The following is an 18,658-nucleotide window of genomic DNA, read 5'->3' as shown; positions in this document are numbered from 1 at the left end:
TGTAAGGATTCACAAATTACATATGGCCATTTGAACAAGCAGCATTCCAAGCCTTCCCAGCCACATGCATCTGAGCTGCTTCAGGAATGCCATAAATGTTTGAAAACCCTACCACTGTGTATTAACCAGTGGAAGCAGCTTAGTGTTAGTGGCTATCCCATAGAAGCTTTGGACAGCCAAACTTCACATTTGAATCTTGCAATTTATGCCTTTTAATTTACATATCTTTAAAATTTAATTGAAAACTACATGTCATTTTTCAAAGTGATAGTATGATGTAACAATCTGTCACCTAAAGTCTTAGTTTCTCTGTGCCTCAGTTTCCCCACCTGTATTCTTCAGGACAAGGATCCCTTTTTTTAACTGTTTGCACAGTACCTAACACAATATTGTCCTCGGATGGAATGTAATACAGTTTGATAATCATAATATATAAAAATGGTTGCAATTATATCCACTCTTGTAAATTATTCTGAGCATATGTATAGTATTTTCTGTTTATTATTTATGCTGATGGTTTAGCAGTTCCTTTATGGAATATGGAGTAGTCCAAGGCCCTTTAACACTTTCAGAGGTGTTTGCAAAATTCTGGGTTTCAAAAAGTGAAGGGTGCCACATATCTGGTTTATCCTGTGTCTTTTAAATACTGCAGTGTACATGTAGATATACAAAATCTTTTCCTTTTGCTTTGTATCATTAGATTATTATAGCCACTTACGTGGATCATTATTCTATTGATCTTTTTGCACTGATGCTGTAATCTGTGTAGATTTAGATTTTGACAGGGTATGTCTGATGCAGATGATAAACCGGTGTCCATATTTTGGGTTTCTCACTGCAGTTGACTTTCTTTAGGGTTGTTTGCATGGAAATATTGTGGAACAATAAAAATAATTTTGGCTTTTTATCAATTAATCATCATCATATATTTCCTGTTTTCTGGCTCCTGATCTCTTTACCAGTGAGTGATTCCTCTTTCTATAGTAACTGGGGTGGTCAAAACTTGTCATTTGGCTTTCTAAGATTAGCTGTGCCCCTTTTGCTGCTTGCCAGCGGTGCAGAAACAAGTGTTCCTGCCTTTCATCTTCCATTCCTAGCTTTTGTAGCTATTTTGGCTCAAACACTATTAACTTCAGTTTCTTTCTTCAGTCCTTTCTGTCTTCCTTCAGGGTGGCTGGAGACTCTGTTCTCCCCGCAGGAACCATATGTGGAGCAGTACACTTGAGTGTCCTCTCTACTCCTCCTTCCAATTTAGTTGGCATGGCACAGCAGATAAACAAGCAAAAAAAAAAAACACCTTACATTTTTCAAAATACGCTCTACATGTGAGAAATCCTTTTGGGGTCAAGAGAAGGAAAGCTCTGTCACAACTGTTCTGGCTCAGGGACCTCATTCAGCCAGGGGGTAGAACAGAGAGCACAGCTCTGTGTCTGGTTTTCCTTCCACCACATGCAGGAGAGACTGTGGAAAAAGCAGGCTGTCATCAGCAGGTGTTGGACCACTGTGACAAAAACTGGGCTGTAACTGGAATTCTTTACGATGATTACACAGATTCACATGACTTCTCTTAGTTCCTGTTTCTTCAGGAATGTGAATTAGTGGAAAGAATTGAGAGGCTGGCCTTGCCCACAGCTTCATGTGTTGTTTCAGATCCGAAAAATCCAGTCCCCTGAAGAGTATGCCCACAATTCCATACAGCCAGTTTTCTAGGGGGTCCCAACAAAAATGTGGACTGTGCAGGAGTGTCCTAAGTGTGTGGGTATATTCAGGTGATGATTTTGTAGAATTCTAGTTACAGGTAAATAACCTCTTTATTCTTTTCTTGTTTACTCATGTAGCAGGATTTTTTCATTTGTTTTTCAGCAAATGCTCATTCACCCAGAAGCAGGTGATGCGTAACTCTCAAAACAAGTTCAGTCTTTATATTACAGGGAAGTAAAATTTTACAGGTCACTTTGTACAGAACAAGATGTTGCTCCTCAAAAATATATACCAATCAGCATTCATTGGAAGGGAATAATTTGAAAGGAGGGAAACATAAGTAAGATATCCAATGCTGTTTATTGACAGTTACATAAAATCCACTTGTGTGTGTTTGTTCTTTTTAGGAGGGCGGTGTCAGTGGCTTTCTCCATACTTTCATTGCTGAAGTGTTTGCAATGGTGAGGGCACACGTTGCGGCTTTAGGGGGGAATGCAGTTGTCTCATATATAATGAAACAGTGTGTTTTCATGGAGAACCCCAACAAAAATCAGGTAAATTGTGATTGAAATGACAATTTTTCTGACAATTAAAGACCCAGCTGATGTCATATGTAACCAGTCTTAGAGGAAAATACCCATGTAGGATGAGATTATTCTAATCAGTCCACAGAACTACAAGGGAGGAGTAAGTCTCTTTTTTTTTTTTTTTTTTTTTTTTTAAATAGTTATGTGGACTGAGGAGAGATCTAGTGGGCATAATCTGACCCAGTAGGAGGTTTTTGATTTGTTTGGGTTGTTGTTTTTTTTTTTAATTTTAGAATTAAAGTTAACATATCAGAATGATATGGCAAGAACTTAGGTGAATGAATTTAATTGATTTTAGTGTTAAGTCCAAAGGCTGAAAATATGCTCCATAAAGGATATATTTAACTATTTAAAAATTATCTGTCCTTCCAGGCACAGTGTCTAATAAATGTCAGTGGGGATGCAGTGATTGTTGTACGTGAATCTGAATTAGAAGTGGTACCAGTGCAACCATCTGCTGCTGTCTCTCAACCTGCAAGTGCTGGAGATGTCACGACATGAAGCCAGAAGAAGTGGATTGGCCCTGCCCAAAGTAAAAAGATCTCTGCAAAATGTGGGAGTGTTTAGCTTTACCTCTTCAAAAATCAGTAGTTCTCCAAAATATTACAGTCAGCTAAATCTAAGACAATCACTAACCTTCGTCCATCAACTTTACATAATAGCCAGGGCAACGTTTTATTGGCCAGTACCCTGTAATTCCATTTATTTAATTACTAGCCCCTGTGAAATCTAGACAGAAGATGAGGCATTGATCTAAAGGAATTCCATAGAGCTCCTGAAATAAAACAGGAACTTACTTGTGTCTTTTCTTTATGTAGTTGTTTGACAAGGCCAGAAAAAATAACTCAAACAGTATCTGAGTCTGATAATGCTTGTACATTTTAATTTACTCTTAATTAATTTAAGAAACAAAAACTGGAAGATAATTAAGAAACTGGAATCAGCTGCCTTTGAATGAGCAAGAGATCATGACTGGTTTAAAAAAAAATATTACCAAATAAGCAATTGTCTGGTGTGAAGTCTGTAATGAGCTTTAGTTAATGGAACTTTGAGAGGAAAAAAGCACGAGAAATGACTGTCTGAACTTAGCAGCATGCTAAAATGTTTTTCAGCTGTTTGTGAACTAGTGAATATTTTTATTGTACAACTTTTTTTATTTTAAATGTTCGATGTTGCTGCTTTATAAGCATAACTATGGTAAAACAAAATAAATGATTATATCTGGTTCAGGTATTATAAGTTCATTTCAATATTAACATTTGTACAATGCTTTTTTGGGGGCGGGAGGAGAGAGTCTGCAAAATAATGTCTTAACCTACTGAAGTCCAGTTTTTTAGGGCATGATCTTGCAATATTGATATAGACAAAGTCAGAGAGACAGTCACCTGCATATATGGAGGCAGAATTAGGCCCTCTGTATTTTGCTATTTGGAAATGCCTGGCTAAGTTGGGTAAAAGAACAGTTAAAATATTTTTATGACATTAACTTCTACAAGTCAGGTTTCCTTTCACATACTATAATTGGGAGATGATGGGTACTGCAGGAAAAGGAAACAATCCATTTCTAGCAAATCTTTTGAAGACTTTGGTAGAATAATATAAAGACTGACTCTTTAGATTTGAAGACATGTTCATGGAAATATGTGTTGACAACATCTAATATGGAACTTGAATAAATGTGTAAACTTGAATGTAAATATTCTGTGTAGTCAGACCCAAATATCCCATTGTATATGAGCATAAAAATCATATTCCTCCTTTGTACAATAAATTTCTGTATAAAACCACTGGATTTTTGTTTGTTTGTAGGTCAGTATATAATAGCTACATGCTGAAGCTTTTGGAATGGCATGGCAAACTCGTCTTCAAATATAAAGAAGGGTAGAGATTAGTAATCTCTTTAACAAGTTTTTGAATTGGGTGCCCTTAATGGGGAGTTTGGTCATCAAGCTTAATTACATTTTGTTAAATTCTGTGGCAGCGATCAGTAAAGTTTCTCTTATTTAGGGTATGTCTACACTTGCAGAGCTTTTGTGCTGTACGTTTCACCAGTGATAGGGAACTGGTGAAAGTAAAGCACTGGTTTGTGTATTCACTTAATTCCTCAAGCGTCAGAGTGTGTTTACATTAACAGCACTTCCAGCACCAGGAGAGCAGCGCTCTAGGGCAGCTATCCCACAGTGCAGTTCTCTCCAGTTTGATGGGTCTTGTGGGAAGGGGGCAGCGTGATAGCAGGGCATCCTGGGTCCCTGCACAGCCCTCCTCTCCTCAAATACTGATAAGCTCCAGTAGCTCAGCATTGCTCCAAGCAGGGGATCGCTTGCTCCCTGGAGCAGGCATTGTCACCTGGCCAGATAAGTAAGCACTTGCCAAGAAAACAGGAAGGGAGTTTCAAAGTTCCCAGAGCTTTACACAGGGAGGGGTGTATGTTGGTTTACTTGGCAACAGAGCAGCAGAGCTGCTGGCTGGAGCGTTCACCTAGGCACTGTGGGATATCGTCTGGAGGCTAAAAGCTGTATAAACAGGAAGATGTGTCTTGCACATCACCACAAAAGCATCACTGGCAAGCGCTGTGTGCCTCTCGTGGAGGTGATTTTCTTTTTGCGGTGAAACTTCTGAGTTTCTGAGTCATTGGCAAGTGTCGACGCTCCCATGGTTTTTGCACAAAAAAGGGACTTTTCCCGCTTTAAATGGCAAGAGTAGACATGCCCTTAATGTCTAGAGCAGTGATACTCAGACCCCAGTGATTCAGGAGCCAAATTAGTGATCAACATTACCCAAAAGAGCCACAGTAGTGTGAATTCATTGTTTCATTTACTATTTGCATAGATATATAAATAGTTTCACAGCAAAATGACTGACCAAGTATTATTTTATCAACTACAATTGATTAACAACATAGTTAAAGCACCCTGATTGGTTAATAATTAAATCTCACAGTGATCTAATATGTGCTGCAAAGAGCCACAGGAGACACATTAAACTAGTGGATAGAAAAATGAAAGTGGCCTCTACTCACTTGACTGGCTGTGAGTGAACCAGAAGTTGACTTGTGCCAATTTACTCCTTCATATGAGTACAATTGATTGGAATATTTAGATTTTCAAATACGATTTAGCTGGATATTTTTATAAGGTAATATGTATGGCTGCATCTACTCTACATCTTCCTTGTGGCTTGATTTGACCTCTAAACATTTCCAAATGCCAGTCCCTGTCATAGCCCAGGCAGTGCTCCCAACAAGGCTATTCAGCGTCACAGGGTAATTATGCAAATAACAAGGCCTGGGTTTATCATACTAGACAGACTGGAGAAAGATTAAATCTTGATCCACAACCAGTTTAAAAAAGTCATTTTACAGTTGTAGGATTCTCTAAATGTTGTTGTGAAAAAGTTTTCTTCTCATCTTGAAGTTACCATTTCAAGAAGAGAAAACTTTTTCACATTGTATGAACATTTTAGAATAGAAGTAAATTATTTTCTTCAATTGAAGTGGAAAGACGGTATCTCAACTGTCCCCATGGGCGCCTCACCAAATCAGAATGGCTATCCCAATGAGCTACTTATATAACAAAATTTCTGTTAAAATTGATTAGATCGGAGATTGGTAATGACAGATGAAGCCTTTTACATATAGATCATTGGTTACAGTCCATATTGTCTGTGATCCGGTGTGCCTGAGGTAGCCCTCACTGGAAATGCCAAGGTCACGGCAATCTTCTACCTACCCCATTATGTCTGGAATCTTTTTCCTGACATTCTTTATCATGCCTCCAAGCTCTTGTTGGAGTCCCTCCTCCCAAGTTCTACTTTTATCATAATGATTAGAAATCCTAATCTTTTGACAAAGAATAAATGTAAATTTTTAAAAAATTTCAAGAAAAACAGTGAAACTTGTATGCTATGTACTAATCATAGAATCATAGAAGATTAGAGTTGGAAGAGACCTCAGGAGGTCATCTAATCCAACCCCCTGCTCAGAGCAGGACCAACCCCAATTAAATCATCCCAGACGGGTTTTGTCAAGCCAGGCCTTAAAAACCTCTAAGGATGGAGATTCCAGTATCTCCCTAGGTAACCCACTCCAGTGCTTCACCACCCTCCTAGTGAAATAGTTTTTCCAAATATCCAACCTAGACCTCCCATACAACTTGACCTCCCATACTACAACTACAACCATTGCTCCTCGTTCTGTCATCTGCCACCACTGAGAACAGCCCAGCTCCATCCTCTTTGGAAGCCCCCTTCAGGTAGTTGAAGTTCTGCAGACTAAATAAACCCAGTTCCCTCAGCCTCTTCTCATAAGTCATGTGTCCCAGCCCCCTAATCATTTTCATTTGCCCTCTGCTGGACTCTCTCCAGTTTATCCACATCCTTTCTTTAATGGGGGGGGGCCAAAATGACACAATACTCCAGATGTGGCCTCACCAGTGCTGAATAGAGGGGAATAATCACTTCCCTCTGATGGGATTGGGATGATGAAGTGGGATTCCCTCCCACTTCATTCTCTGTTTGTTCATTTAGTTTGTAAGGTCTTTAGGGTGGGGACCCTGTCTCCTCCATATTCATTACAAGCCTCATGTAGTGTTAGCACCATATAATGGTGGAAAAGTGTGGAGAAGCTGACTAACAATGTGCTGTTGATAAACAGATGTTCATTTTAGTGCTATCAAACTGACATTTTTCATAAGCAAAAAATAAACTATCAACATTCTTATGGTCTTTATATATAATCTATAAATAGAATATTTCTGATTGTTTGGACTAATATTTTAACATCAAATAGCATTCTTTTATAGAAAATACATGGAGAGAGTGTATAATAACCTAATTTAAATACTAAAATAGATTTTTATATATGAAAATGATTTTTCCATATCAATATTCAGAGCTGAAAAGCAAGCTACAGTACTTGATTTATCTAAAATGTTCTGTGTGTCCATCAGCTGATTTTCCTTGCTGCAAGTTGTAATACGAAAAGAGTTTTAGTGATGGCATTCTTGTTTCGTCTATTTTTGGAGATTAAATGAATTTGGCAATTGTGCAAAATTTCCTTTTATTTGAAAACATGAATCATTTCAGTTGGGGTTATAGAATTTGACTTCCTTTTTACATCTTGAATTGTTGTGCAGTTGAAGGTAAAATTAAAAGTTTAGCGAAATGTGGACTCTGCTTTACTTTTCCAAAACAAGAATAAATCCAGCAAGGATTTTGTCTTATTTTTAGACAATCCTTGTTCTGTTCACTTGCAGTTATCTATTCCCCTTTTGCTTGGCGATATTATGTAATTTCTCCTCTTCAAGCATGAACAACTTAACTAAATTCATGATCTTTTACACACTAGATAGTGTGATGCAGTTCACAGCCCTCACAGGAGACTGAGGAAGGAAAGGAAACCCCTACCCATCAGCAGCTGCCAAGCATGCTCCAAATGGAGGATCTCCTTAAAAGGGCACACCGATAGACAAGTTGGGGAGGGGATGAAGGAGGCCTTGTCTTGTTCCGTCTAGTCCTGAGAAAGCCAGTTTACAGCTTCTGGAGGCAAAGCAATCCACAAGCAAGGGTTTGAGCAGGGGGTAAGACCCAACCTGGAGGAAGGCTCCTGTATTCTCTCTCACACCCTAACCCCTTCCCACACTCCACACCCCTCAACCTCAGCCTGGAGGCCACTCCTGCACCCCAAGCCCCTCATCTCTGGTCCTACCTCAGAGTCTGCACCCCCAGCCGGAGCCCTCACTCCCTCCCACAACCCAACTCCATGCCCCAGCCTGGTGAAAATGAGCGAGTGAGCAAGGGTGAGGGAGAGCGAGCAATGGAGGGAGGGGATGGAGTGAGCGGGGGCAGGGCCTTAGAAAAGAGGCAGGGCAGGGGTGTTTGGTTTTCTGCAATTAGAAAGTTGGCATCCCTAATTTAATTTTAATTTAATTTAATTTAATTTTGAGGTATCTGATTTTTCAGAGAAGTGTTTAGCACTTGCTGAAAATCAAACGCCTGTGTGGTGTCTCAATTTGGGCACTCAAAATCACTAGCCTCTTTTGAAAATCCTAGGCAAGGTATTTTCACTATAAGTGGAGTCTCAGTGTACTGTAGCCACTCTATAGTGATTGTTGTAGAACACTAGAGTCCCATCTGCACTCTATGGGAGACCTACAGAGCACTAGCAGCAGAGGTGCAGTGTACTCCGCTTGAGAAACCTGGGGACAGCATGTGTCATGCTTCCCCTGCCAGCCACCCAGGGCCGGTGCAATCATTTAGGCAAACTAGGCGGCTGCCTAGGGTGCCTAGTGGTTGGGGTTGCCTAAAAGCCCCCTCAGGTGAGGAGGTGGAGGTGAGCTGGGTGGGGGGGGCGTGTGGAGAGGGTTGCCCACAATAACGAAGCGGGAGTGCACAGGGGAACCTCTCCCTGCTCCAGCTCACCTCCGCTCTGCCTCCTCCCCTGAGCACACAGCCCAGCTCTAAGGCCATGTCTACATCTAAAATTTTGCAGCGCTGGTTGTTACAGCTGTATTAGTACAGCTGTATAGGGCCAGCGCTGCAGAGTGTCCACACTTACAGCTAGCAGTGCTGCAAGTGCTGTTAGATGTGGCCACACTGCAGCGCTGTTGGGAGTGATGCATTGTGGGCGGCTATCCCACAGAGCACCTCGTCCCACAGCGGCGCTGGGGCTTGTGGGAAGGGGAAGGAAGTGTGATTGTCTTTCCGCTTCCTGTTCCTGTTCCAACGGCCAGCGTTGCTTTGGTACACATGCGGAGCACTGTGGCAGCATTGTGACTGTACAGCGCTTTTTCTGCATTATCTTTCAAGAATGGATCCTCAGCTACTGAATACCTTACTAATGACTATTGCCAGCACATCTCGCCTGGCTGTGGAGCTATTCCTTCAGCTGCTAAATGTGAGTGAGAGTGACATTGAGGAGTCAGACGATGATAGTGAATCGCATCAATGTGCAGACAGTACATTGCTAGTGGCAGTAACAGACGTGCTCTGCTCCATGGACCGGCGCGTTTGGGCTCGGGAAACCAGCACTGAGTGGTGGGATCACATCGTCCTGCAATCATGGGATGACGAGCAGTGGCTGCAGAACTTTCGTATGAGGAAAGCCACTTTCATGGCACTTTGTGATGATCTCGCCCCCCAACCTGCGGCGCATGAACACGAGATTTAGAGATGCCCTTTCTGTGGAGAAGCGGGTGGCTATTGCAATCTGGAATCTGGCAACTCCAGACTGTTTCCGATCGGTGGCGAACCAGTTCGGAGTGGGAAAGTCCACCGTTGGAATGGTGCTGATGCAAGTTTGCAGGGCCATTAATCGAACACTGACAAGAAGAACCGTGACTCTTGGGAATGTGCAGGACATTTTAGATGGCTTTGCAGAAATGGGGTTCCCTAACTGTGGAGGGGCAGTAGATGGGACGCATATTCCTATTATCTCTCCACCCCACCTGGCATCAGAGTATGTTAATCGCAAGGGGTACTTCTCCGTGGTTCTGCAAGCGCTTGTGGATCACCGTGGGCATTTCACTGACATTTACTCTGGATGGCCTGGAAAGGTGCACGATGCACGCATATTTAGGAACAGTGCCCTGTTCAGGAGGCTTAGGGCCGGAACCTTTTTCCCAGATCACAAGATAACAGTAGGGGACGTGGAAATGCCCATTGTGATTCTGGGAGACCCCGCTTACTCATTAATGCCATGGCTCATGAAACCATATACAGGGAAGCTTGACAGGAGCAAGGAACGGTTCAACTACAGGTTGAGCCGGTGCAGAATGACTGTGGAGCGTGCTTTTGGCCGTTTGAAAGCTCGCTGGCGCAGTCTCTATGGGAAGCTAGATTTGATGGAAAGCAGCATAACCGCTGTTATATCCGCGTGCTGCACCCTCCATAATATTTGTGAAGGGAAGGGTGAAAGGTTCAGTGAGGAATGGACCTCCGAGGTTAGACGCTTGGAGAATGAGTTTGCTCAGCCAGAGAGCAGGGCTAATAGGGAGGCCCAGGAAAGGGCCTCAAGGATTAGGGATGCTATAAGGGAGCAATTTGATGCTGAGAGCCAGCAGTAATGTTTGATGCATGTGTTGTGACTGTGTTTCTTATCTTCCATGCCACACTTGTGTGTGTGAAAGAGAGGTTAAGGTGAGGCTAGCGCTCTTGCAACAGTTGCCCTACAGAAGCCCAAGTTGAGTGTTTTCAATTTCTCAGTGGAGTAGTATTGGAGTCAGAGATGATTGCGCCTGGTGACTTCACTATCCACCAGAGGATGATTCTGCTGTGTCAGATCAGTATTGTCCCAGGAGTATGTTATTGTTGGTTTATCTCATAAAGTTGGCCATGTATTTTGTAATAATACACAAATAGAAAACATTTCTTTTTCAGAGGTTTGAAGGGCGCACTTGCTGGATGCATAGCTGGCATATTTTATTGATGTTTTCTCTTTAGCAGGCAATGGAAGGTTAGTTGCCACTCACTAGTTTTGTACAAAGCAGTGGAAAGAGCAGTTATTCCGAATGACTTGGAAAAGTTAGAAGATAGGTTCCTACAGATGTTGTGTTCACTTGGCTGTAGATGTGTGAATGAACAACACTTGCAAATATGTGTGTAGTGTGCATTCCCATGTGTGTTTGTGTGTGTGTGGAAAATAATGAGTACATGTGTAAGCAGAGTCAGGATAAGCTGTACCCTGACATCTGGTGGAAAGAATTTCAGAGAGTGTATTTGCGTAGGCACGCCTACCCTATCCCAGACTGCCGAGCTGTGGGACTGCTTGGTGACAAATGACTCACCCTCAGTTGGGTGGTACTTGCTAGACAAGGGACATGGGTTCCAAAACCCAGTGAATGGAGAGAGGCTGGGGACAGGTATCTGTGCCTGGTGGTGCAGTCTCCTTGTGGAGCCAGAAGCACCAGTTCCACCCCCTCCTCTCCCCACTGTGGAATGTCAGAGTTGATTTTTTTTATTCCCTCAAGAATCTAAATACAGGTTACTGAGCTGAACTCACTTTGGGCTAATGGTGCACTAGCACTGGGGCTCCCCCACTAAGAGCTGAGATCACTAAGAGCTGAAATTACTGAGCTGAGAGCACTGAGTACTGTGCTAACTAGTGGGGGAGCCTGAAGCTATACTGTGGAACAGAGCAGCTGGCGGAGTGGAGCAGTTGTGGGGACGGCTGGTGGCAGCGGAGCGGCTGGCAGAGTGGAGTAGCTGTGGGACGGGTGGAGCAGCCCACAGAGCGAGCGGAGCGAGCAGTTGCAGAGAGAACTGGAGCAGCTCATGGAGCAGAGCAGCTGGTGGAGCGGAGCAGTTTCTGAGGACGGCTGGAGGAGCAGCGTGGAGTGGCTGGTAAAGCGGAGCAGTTCGTGGAGAAAGTGGAAGCAGAACCCACGGAGAGGCAGGGCAGTTGGCCCCGGACCACATAAGGTGCCCTTTTCTACCCAGGCTGGGGGGCGGGACCTCTACAGATAAACTCTCGAACTCTGGGGTGGCATTGACCAGAGACTTTGGGGTTGTTGGACTTTGGGGTGATTGGACTTTAAAAAACCCTAAGGGGAAGAAGGACAGGGCCAAACGTACTTGGAGGTGGGTTTTTGTTTATGGTTTGTGTTATAACCCTGTTTGTGGTGTTTCTCCAATGGGATGCCACATTGATTCCTTCCTTTATTAAAAAGATTTTGCTACACTCAGACTCCGTGCTTGCTAGAGGGGAAGTATTGCCTCCTAGAGGCGCCCAGGGGGGTGTGGTATGTGAGTGTCCCAGGTCACTGGGTGGGGGCTCGAGCCGGTTATACATTGTGTTACTGAAACGGAACCCCTGGATACTGAACCCGGCCCTTGTTGCTGCCAACTCAGAGGGGCAGAAGGGTTACACATGTATTCTCTTCTCTGGTTAAATATTGCAACTATAGAACTAGTGGATTAAGATAAGAGGATATTCTGGCACATGTTACCTCAGAGTTCCTAGTTTTGGAATGCTTTTCAGTTTCTGAAGGCTCAACCTATGTATATTGCAGACAAAGAGGTTACTTGGTAAATATGAAACACACCTACCATAACTGTACCCATTTAACAGCTACCCATTCTCTATCGACATAAAGTGGTTTGTTTTAAATTACTACCCACTGGGATGAGACAAATACTCATGGAGGCACTATTGGTTTGTATACTCAGGGCGAGATTGCAGCTCCCTCTGCCTTGTTGCGCAAGAAGTGGAGAAGGAAGGAACAAACTGTTTTCACATTTCACCTCTTGCTTATTTGCATGTGAACTAGCCATAGTCTTGGTCTTTGCACTCCTGACCCCACTGAAGTCAAGTGGAGTTTCTCCATTCACTTCAGTGGATGTTGAAATCAGCATCTGGTGCACAGATACTGGGAGCTTCTCATTCCATGCCCATAATCATATACACTGAAAAAGCCAGGCTGGCACAGAGAAGGATGTATGCTGTTCCCCTTCAAGGTCTCCTGCTCTGCTGTTCACTCCCACCATGTTCCAGAAGGCATTCTGGTTGGGTCAGCAAAACTATTTCAGCAGGCTCTGGCTAGAAAAGTTATGATACACTCTGACCTAGTCCATATACAGCACTGATAATTGTATTATGTCCCTATTATCGTTTGCACTGGTCATTGACTATGTTATGAGGAAAGTACTCACAGAAGGCAATCAAAGAATTTTATGGACAAATGATAAAGCACAATTGGATGACCTTGTTTTTGCTGATGACCTTGTCCTTCTTAGTTCAACACATCACTTAGTGGAAGAAAAGACCCAGCTGTTGACCAAAATAGCAAACAAGTTGGATTAGTTATCAAAAGGGGAAGACAAAATATATGGCTGTGAATGTCCCATAAGCAAACATCAAAATAAATGGAGAAACTCTAGAAGAAGTAGGTTGTTTTACCGATCTAGGGAGTCAAATGTGCAATGATGGGAACACCATCCTAGATGTCAAGAATGAATATCAAAAGTAGCAAACAACTTTCATAAACTTGAAAGACTTGGAAAAGTAGCCAGAGTGACACTGATACAAACATATGATTTTTTAATACTGCCATAGTGCCTGTCATTTATGAAGCAAAAATTGAAAACAAGATCAAATCATTCTGAAGTATGATACTCATAAATGGCTGTGGAAGATCTTCAGAATTCACTGAAAGGAGTTTCTCGCAACGTCAGACATTCTAGAGTAAACCAACCTAAAGCATCAAATATAAGATGATGATGGACGTATTTAGGATATGCATTAAGGATGCCACCAGCATGATTTCCATGACAAGTGATAATATGGACACCACCTGGGCAGAGAAATGGAGGGTGTCCTAGAGAAACATTATGCAAAATAATAGAGAAAGAAGCAAGATCCATCAACATGACACTCAGAAGCCAGAACTGTCCAGCACGAGACCAAAATAAATGGCAGAAACTCGTGGACTCCCCACACACCTGAGGGTGCAGGAGGATAAAGATAGGGAATATCTAAAAAGGATTCAGTTTCTAACTGGAGAGAGGGTATTCCTCCCTGAATACTTATCGAGTTCTGGCCTAAGCTTCAGACAAGTTCTTTAAAGTGTGGTGCATAGTAATTCCTCTATTCAGAACTGTTCTTTTTGGTTTACTTGTAGCTTTTCAACAGACAACATCTGATTTTACTCTGTGGATAGAAACACAGCGCTCTTTAAAGTGTAAAGCCTTGTCTGGAAACAAACTTGCTCCAGCTTAACTAATGGCATGGGTTTTTTAGACTGATTTAATTTGGTGCAAAACCCTGTGCAGATGCTATATTTTGGTTTAAGAGTGGCCCTTTGGATTTAGCTCAAGTGAGTATGGAATGGAAGGACTTAAGCTAAATAATTTAAGTCACTCTGAAATCAAAGGGTTTTCCCACCAGTAAATTATCCATGGTTTTGCACCAGTATAATCAGCTTTCACACTCTTTAAGTTAAACTAATACCACTTTCTTATGTAGACCAGCCTTCAGATTTGGTCCTTTTCGGAATGTAACATTTTTTTATGTTGTTAAATTAATCATTTTCCCCCATTAATCATTGGAGCTTACCTTTAAATGGCTGAAGATGTTGTGCATTCATATGGAGTTTGCATTTTCTGCGCAACAAAATGCTGAGATCCAGCTTCCCATTCGATTATTTTTAAATGTTATACATACTTCCTAAACTGACGTTCTAGCTAGTTCAAAGAATTTAATATTTTAAAATAACTTTCTACAGAAAGTTCCTCTTAAGTGCCCAGGCTAAACTATATTCCATGCAAACTGTATGGTCCACTCAAAAGGTTCTGATTGTAGGATCAGGACAAAACTTTTATTGGCTTCAATGGGGAAGGTTAAGTGTGGGACCAAAACATAGTTAGCACGTGATTTTGATGGAATTGACTTCTGACGATTTTACTGTTCTCTGCTTATAAATGTGGCAATTACACTGTATGCAAAATGAAATAATTTGAATGTGGCCTGTGTATGCTCATTTAATCCTACTGCTTAAAATTATATCTTATTCTTCAAACGCAAAGAAAAGGAGAGAAAGAGAGAGGGGTAAAAAATTCAGAGGGCAATTTTTTGGCTGTAAACCATATAACTTTTTGACAGAATGAACTACAGAAAAATTAAAGACATTCAGGTAGTTATTTGTCATACTCCTGCTGTTTGGTATGAAATAAATCTACAGCTAAACCACAGAAGCTATTAATTATTCTAAGCATCTTGTGTCAGACTTCCTAAATTTCTGGGCAACTTCTTTAAAGGGTCTCAAATAAGTTATTTCCTGTCAAAGGAATTTCTCTTAAGTATAAGCCAAGGAATGTGAGAAGATTAGCTGTTTATGCTATATACCTTATAGTTGTATGAAAAGGTAATACCTTTACAGTCTGTTAAATTAAATGAGACACTAATTGCTTTACTATGGCACTTTGAAATAGATGTAAATATATGTAAAATCTTTTGAATCTGCCCATTACTGATATCTGAGCACAGCTCTCCTATCTCCACATCCTCAACTTATGAAAAACTTCTCCAATTGACTAGAAATTAACCGTTCCTTTTTTGTCAAGTATTCAAAAGAGTTCTGCATTTCCCAAATCCTCTTCTATAAGGGCCAGATCCAGCATCTCTCAGGGTTAGACCTTACTGGGCTTCTCCTAGGATGTGTCTACACAATGGCAGCTTTTGCCTAGGGGTTGTCTAGACAAGGATGAAAGATGTATTTTTAAAATGTTAGCAAACTCTACTAGCTAAGTGTGTTACAATACAATGTGCCCAACCTACAGTGGGTTTTTAAACCCTTATCCTAATCTAGACAAGCCCTGACAGATTCATAGCTGGGGTGGGGGAGGTGTTAATGAGTGGCAGATATTTGTATTTTTAAAAAAAATCTGAAAACTAATTTTATTTACTCTGAACATTTTGCTACCAAAACCTGTTTTGCTGAGCAAAAGGCAGCAGTGTGGTGGATGGGTGGATATTTTAGTTGTGGTAGCTCCATTCAGTTAGAACAACTTGATTTAAAAGTCCTGTCTAGATGCATGCTACCAGGCCTGGGCAGCAGGTGGCTACGGCATTTGGGGAGGCTGGCCTGAGTGCTGGAAGCTCCTCTGGTGCTGGGATCATGGCTCTGCCCTGAGGCCAGGGCTTGTCCTTGCTTTGCCCACGCTCCGCCCCAGGCTCTGCTCATGCTTGGCCCCCTCCTCCAAGGCCCCTCCACCTGCCACTCGCTGAGTCACTCCACTCCAGAGACCTGTGCAACTCACTGAGCCCCTCCTCTTCTCCACACCACACCCTGAGGCCCCTGTCGTTCGGGCTCTCTGTCCCTCCCTGAGCTGAGCACTCCTCCTCACCCATTGTGGAACTTGAGCAAGTTAAAAACTGCGGAGGAGCATTCACTGCCCCCATGTACTCCTAATTGCCACTTCTGCTTACCAGGAATGTGTTGAAGGGTTCTGGGCCAGGTGGAGGTGGCAGGGGGATACTGGCCATTACAGTCTGTATTGCTCAGCAGCCACCCCGTTTAGCTGGCATTGCCCTGAGGGCAGTATGGTGGTGCTTTCTGCACACTGAGTGATCCAGCCCTGCAGCGGCTTGGAAGGAAGGGAAAGTCGCACCCACTGACTGCACAGAACATAAGGCTGACCTGGTGTCTTGTCTTGGGTAGCCCTCCCACAGGGGGACTCAGTGAACACCAGGTGACAAGGACCTTGGGAAAGGTAAGGACTCAGCAAGTGTTGAGCAGTGCAGGGCTTGGGGAGGAGAGGAGGAACGTGGTGAGTTCTCAGGGAGAGGCAGAGCATGGGCAGGGCCACCAGGGGAAAGGTCTTGGGGCAGAGCACAGGCGGAACCATCACAGCCCAGGTGTCCGTGCTCTCACAGGCAGCAGCTTGATGGTGCACCACAGGGGAGGCTTAGCCTCACCTGGCCTATTATACCTTCTGCCTGTGCTACCAGGTTTGAAGCTGTGTTAACTGGCCTTCTTTTAACCAGGATAGGTTATCTATCTCATAGAACTGGAAAGGACCCCAAAGGGTCATTGAGTCCAGCCCCCTGCCTTCCTAGCAGGACCAAGTACTGATTTTGCCCCAGATCCATAAGTGTCCCCCTCAAGGATTGAACTGACAATCCTGAGTTTAAGCAGGCCAATGCTCAAACCACTGAGCTATCCCTCCGCCATGGTTTCAAATGTGTTAGCTTGACTGATACAAGACCCATCAAGTCAAAGCTAATGTTACCTTTTACCATCAAGACAAGGCCTAAGGTGTTAGGACCAATTACTGCAGTTACCCTTAAAAATTAGTGTATGTTCTAATGTGCTAACAAAAGGACTATAAACATTAACATAGCAGGGCTATTTTAAAATAATCCTAATATGACAAATCACAACTGGTCCTCAGGAAGCAGTTCAATTTGTATGACCTTATTTTCTTTAAGAACAAAAGAATGGCCATACTGGCTCAGACCAGTGGTCTATTTAGCCCAGTATCCTGTCTTCTAATCAATACCAGGTGCTTCAGAGGGAATGAATGGAACAGGTAACCATCCTCTATCACTCATTCCCAGCTTCTGGCAAACAGAGGCTAGGGACACCATCCCTGTCCATCCTGGCTAATAGCCATTGATGGACCTATCTTCCAGGAACTTATCTGGTTCTTTTTTGAACCCTATCATAGTCTTGGCCCTCACAACATCCTCTGGCAAAGAGTTCCACAGATAGACTGTGTGTTGTGGAGAAAAACTTCCTTTTGTTGTTTTTTTAACCTGCTGCCTATTTCATTTGGTGACCCCTAGTTCTTGTGTTATGTGAAGGAGTAAGTAACGCTTCCTTATTCACTTTCTTCCCACCAGTCATGATTTTCTAATCCTCTATCATATCCACAGTTAGTCATCTCTTTTCCAAGCTGAAAAGTCCCAATCTTATTAATCTCTCTTCATATGGAAACTGTTCCATACTCCTAATAATTTTTGTTGCCCTTTTCTGTACCTTTTCCAATTCCAGTACATCTCTTTTGAGATGGCGTGACCAGATCTGCATGCAGTATTAAAGATGTGGGATTTATATAGGGGCAATATATTTTCTGTCTTCTTATCTACCCCTTTCCTAATGATTTCCAACATTCTGTTCACTTTTTTTACTGCCGCTGCACATTGAGTGGATGTTTTCAGAGAACTATCCACAACAACTCCAAGATCTCTTTCTTGATTGGTAACAGCTAATTTAGACCCCATCATTTTATATGTATAGTTGGGATTATGTTTTTCAATGTGCGTTACTTTCTTCTTTTCCATTCTTCTTTCCTTCTGAATTATTGAGATGGATGGAAATGTGGTATCTTTGATTAAATATCCGCAGCCTTTTAAGTATCCTAAATATCATTCTGGAATTTGAGATCTGCTTTGTATTCCACTACTGCACATGCAGAATTGAAAGCTAATAAGTCTTTCCTTCTGCATTCATGTAGCTGTCTGAAGAGAAATTCAAGGTGAACTTCACATTCCTGCAGTCTGAATGAATCAACTAAATAGCTACCTGACTCCTTGAACAGATGATCCTTTGTCTTCATAAACATTCATGTCTGAGTTGAAAGGATGAGCAGCTACCATTAGCATTTTAATTCTACATATACAACATTAAGGTTAGTTTCAGGTGACATACTTTATTATTAGAACAAATCAAAGGGGGTTGCTTGCAGCTAAAAAACATATGTTGCCCATGACAAGTGATTCCCATTTTTCAATGAATGCAAGTTTTTTCACATAATGCAGGCAATGAACTTCAATTCTGATATGCTATATCCCTGCTTTTCCAGACTCTGGAATGGAAATAACCAATTTTCTAATGAAAGGCTTAGCTGCAAATCCATCATTATTTTCACTTCTCTCT

At 42.3% G+C, this 18,658-nt stretch overlaps 1 protein-coding gene across 1 annotated transcript in view; it reads left to right on the top strand.

Moving 5' to 3' along the window:
* The window catches only part of C2CD5 (C2 calcium dependent domain containing 5), a 126,899-nt gene extending 122,824 nt beyond the window's left edge, over positions 1 to 4,075 (top strand). Inside the window, 2 exon segments of the mRNA XM_030541432.1 lie at positions 2,109 to 2,255; positions 2,661 to 4,075. Coding sequence (XP_030397292.1) covers positions 2,109 to 2,255; positions 2,661 to 2,789 — 276 coding nt within the window. The 3' untranslated portion in view covers positions 2,790 to 4,075.
* The last annotated feature ends 14,583 nt before the right edge of the window (positions 4,076 to 18,658 follow it).

The sequence above is a fragment of the Gopherus evgoodei genome, chromosome 1 (genome assembly GCF_007399415.2).
Source record: "Gopherus evgoodei ecotype Sinaloan lineage chromosome 1, rGopEvg1_v1.p, whole genome shotgun sequence".
Lineage (NCBI taxonomy): Eukaryota > Metazoa > Chordata > Testudines > Testudinidae > Gopherus > Gopherus evgoodei.
Note: the sequence above shows the minus strand (reverse complement) of the source record. Positions and strands in the feature narration are given on the sequence as shown.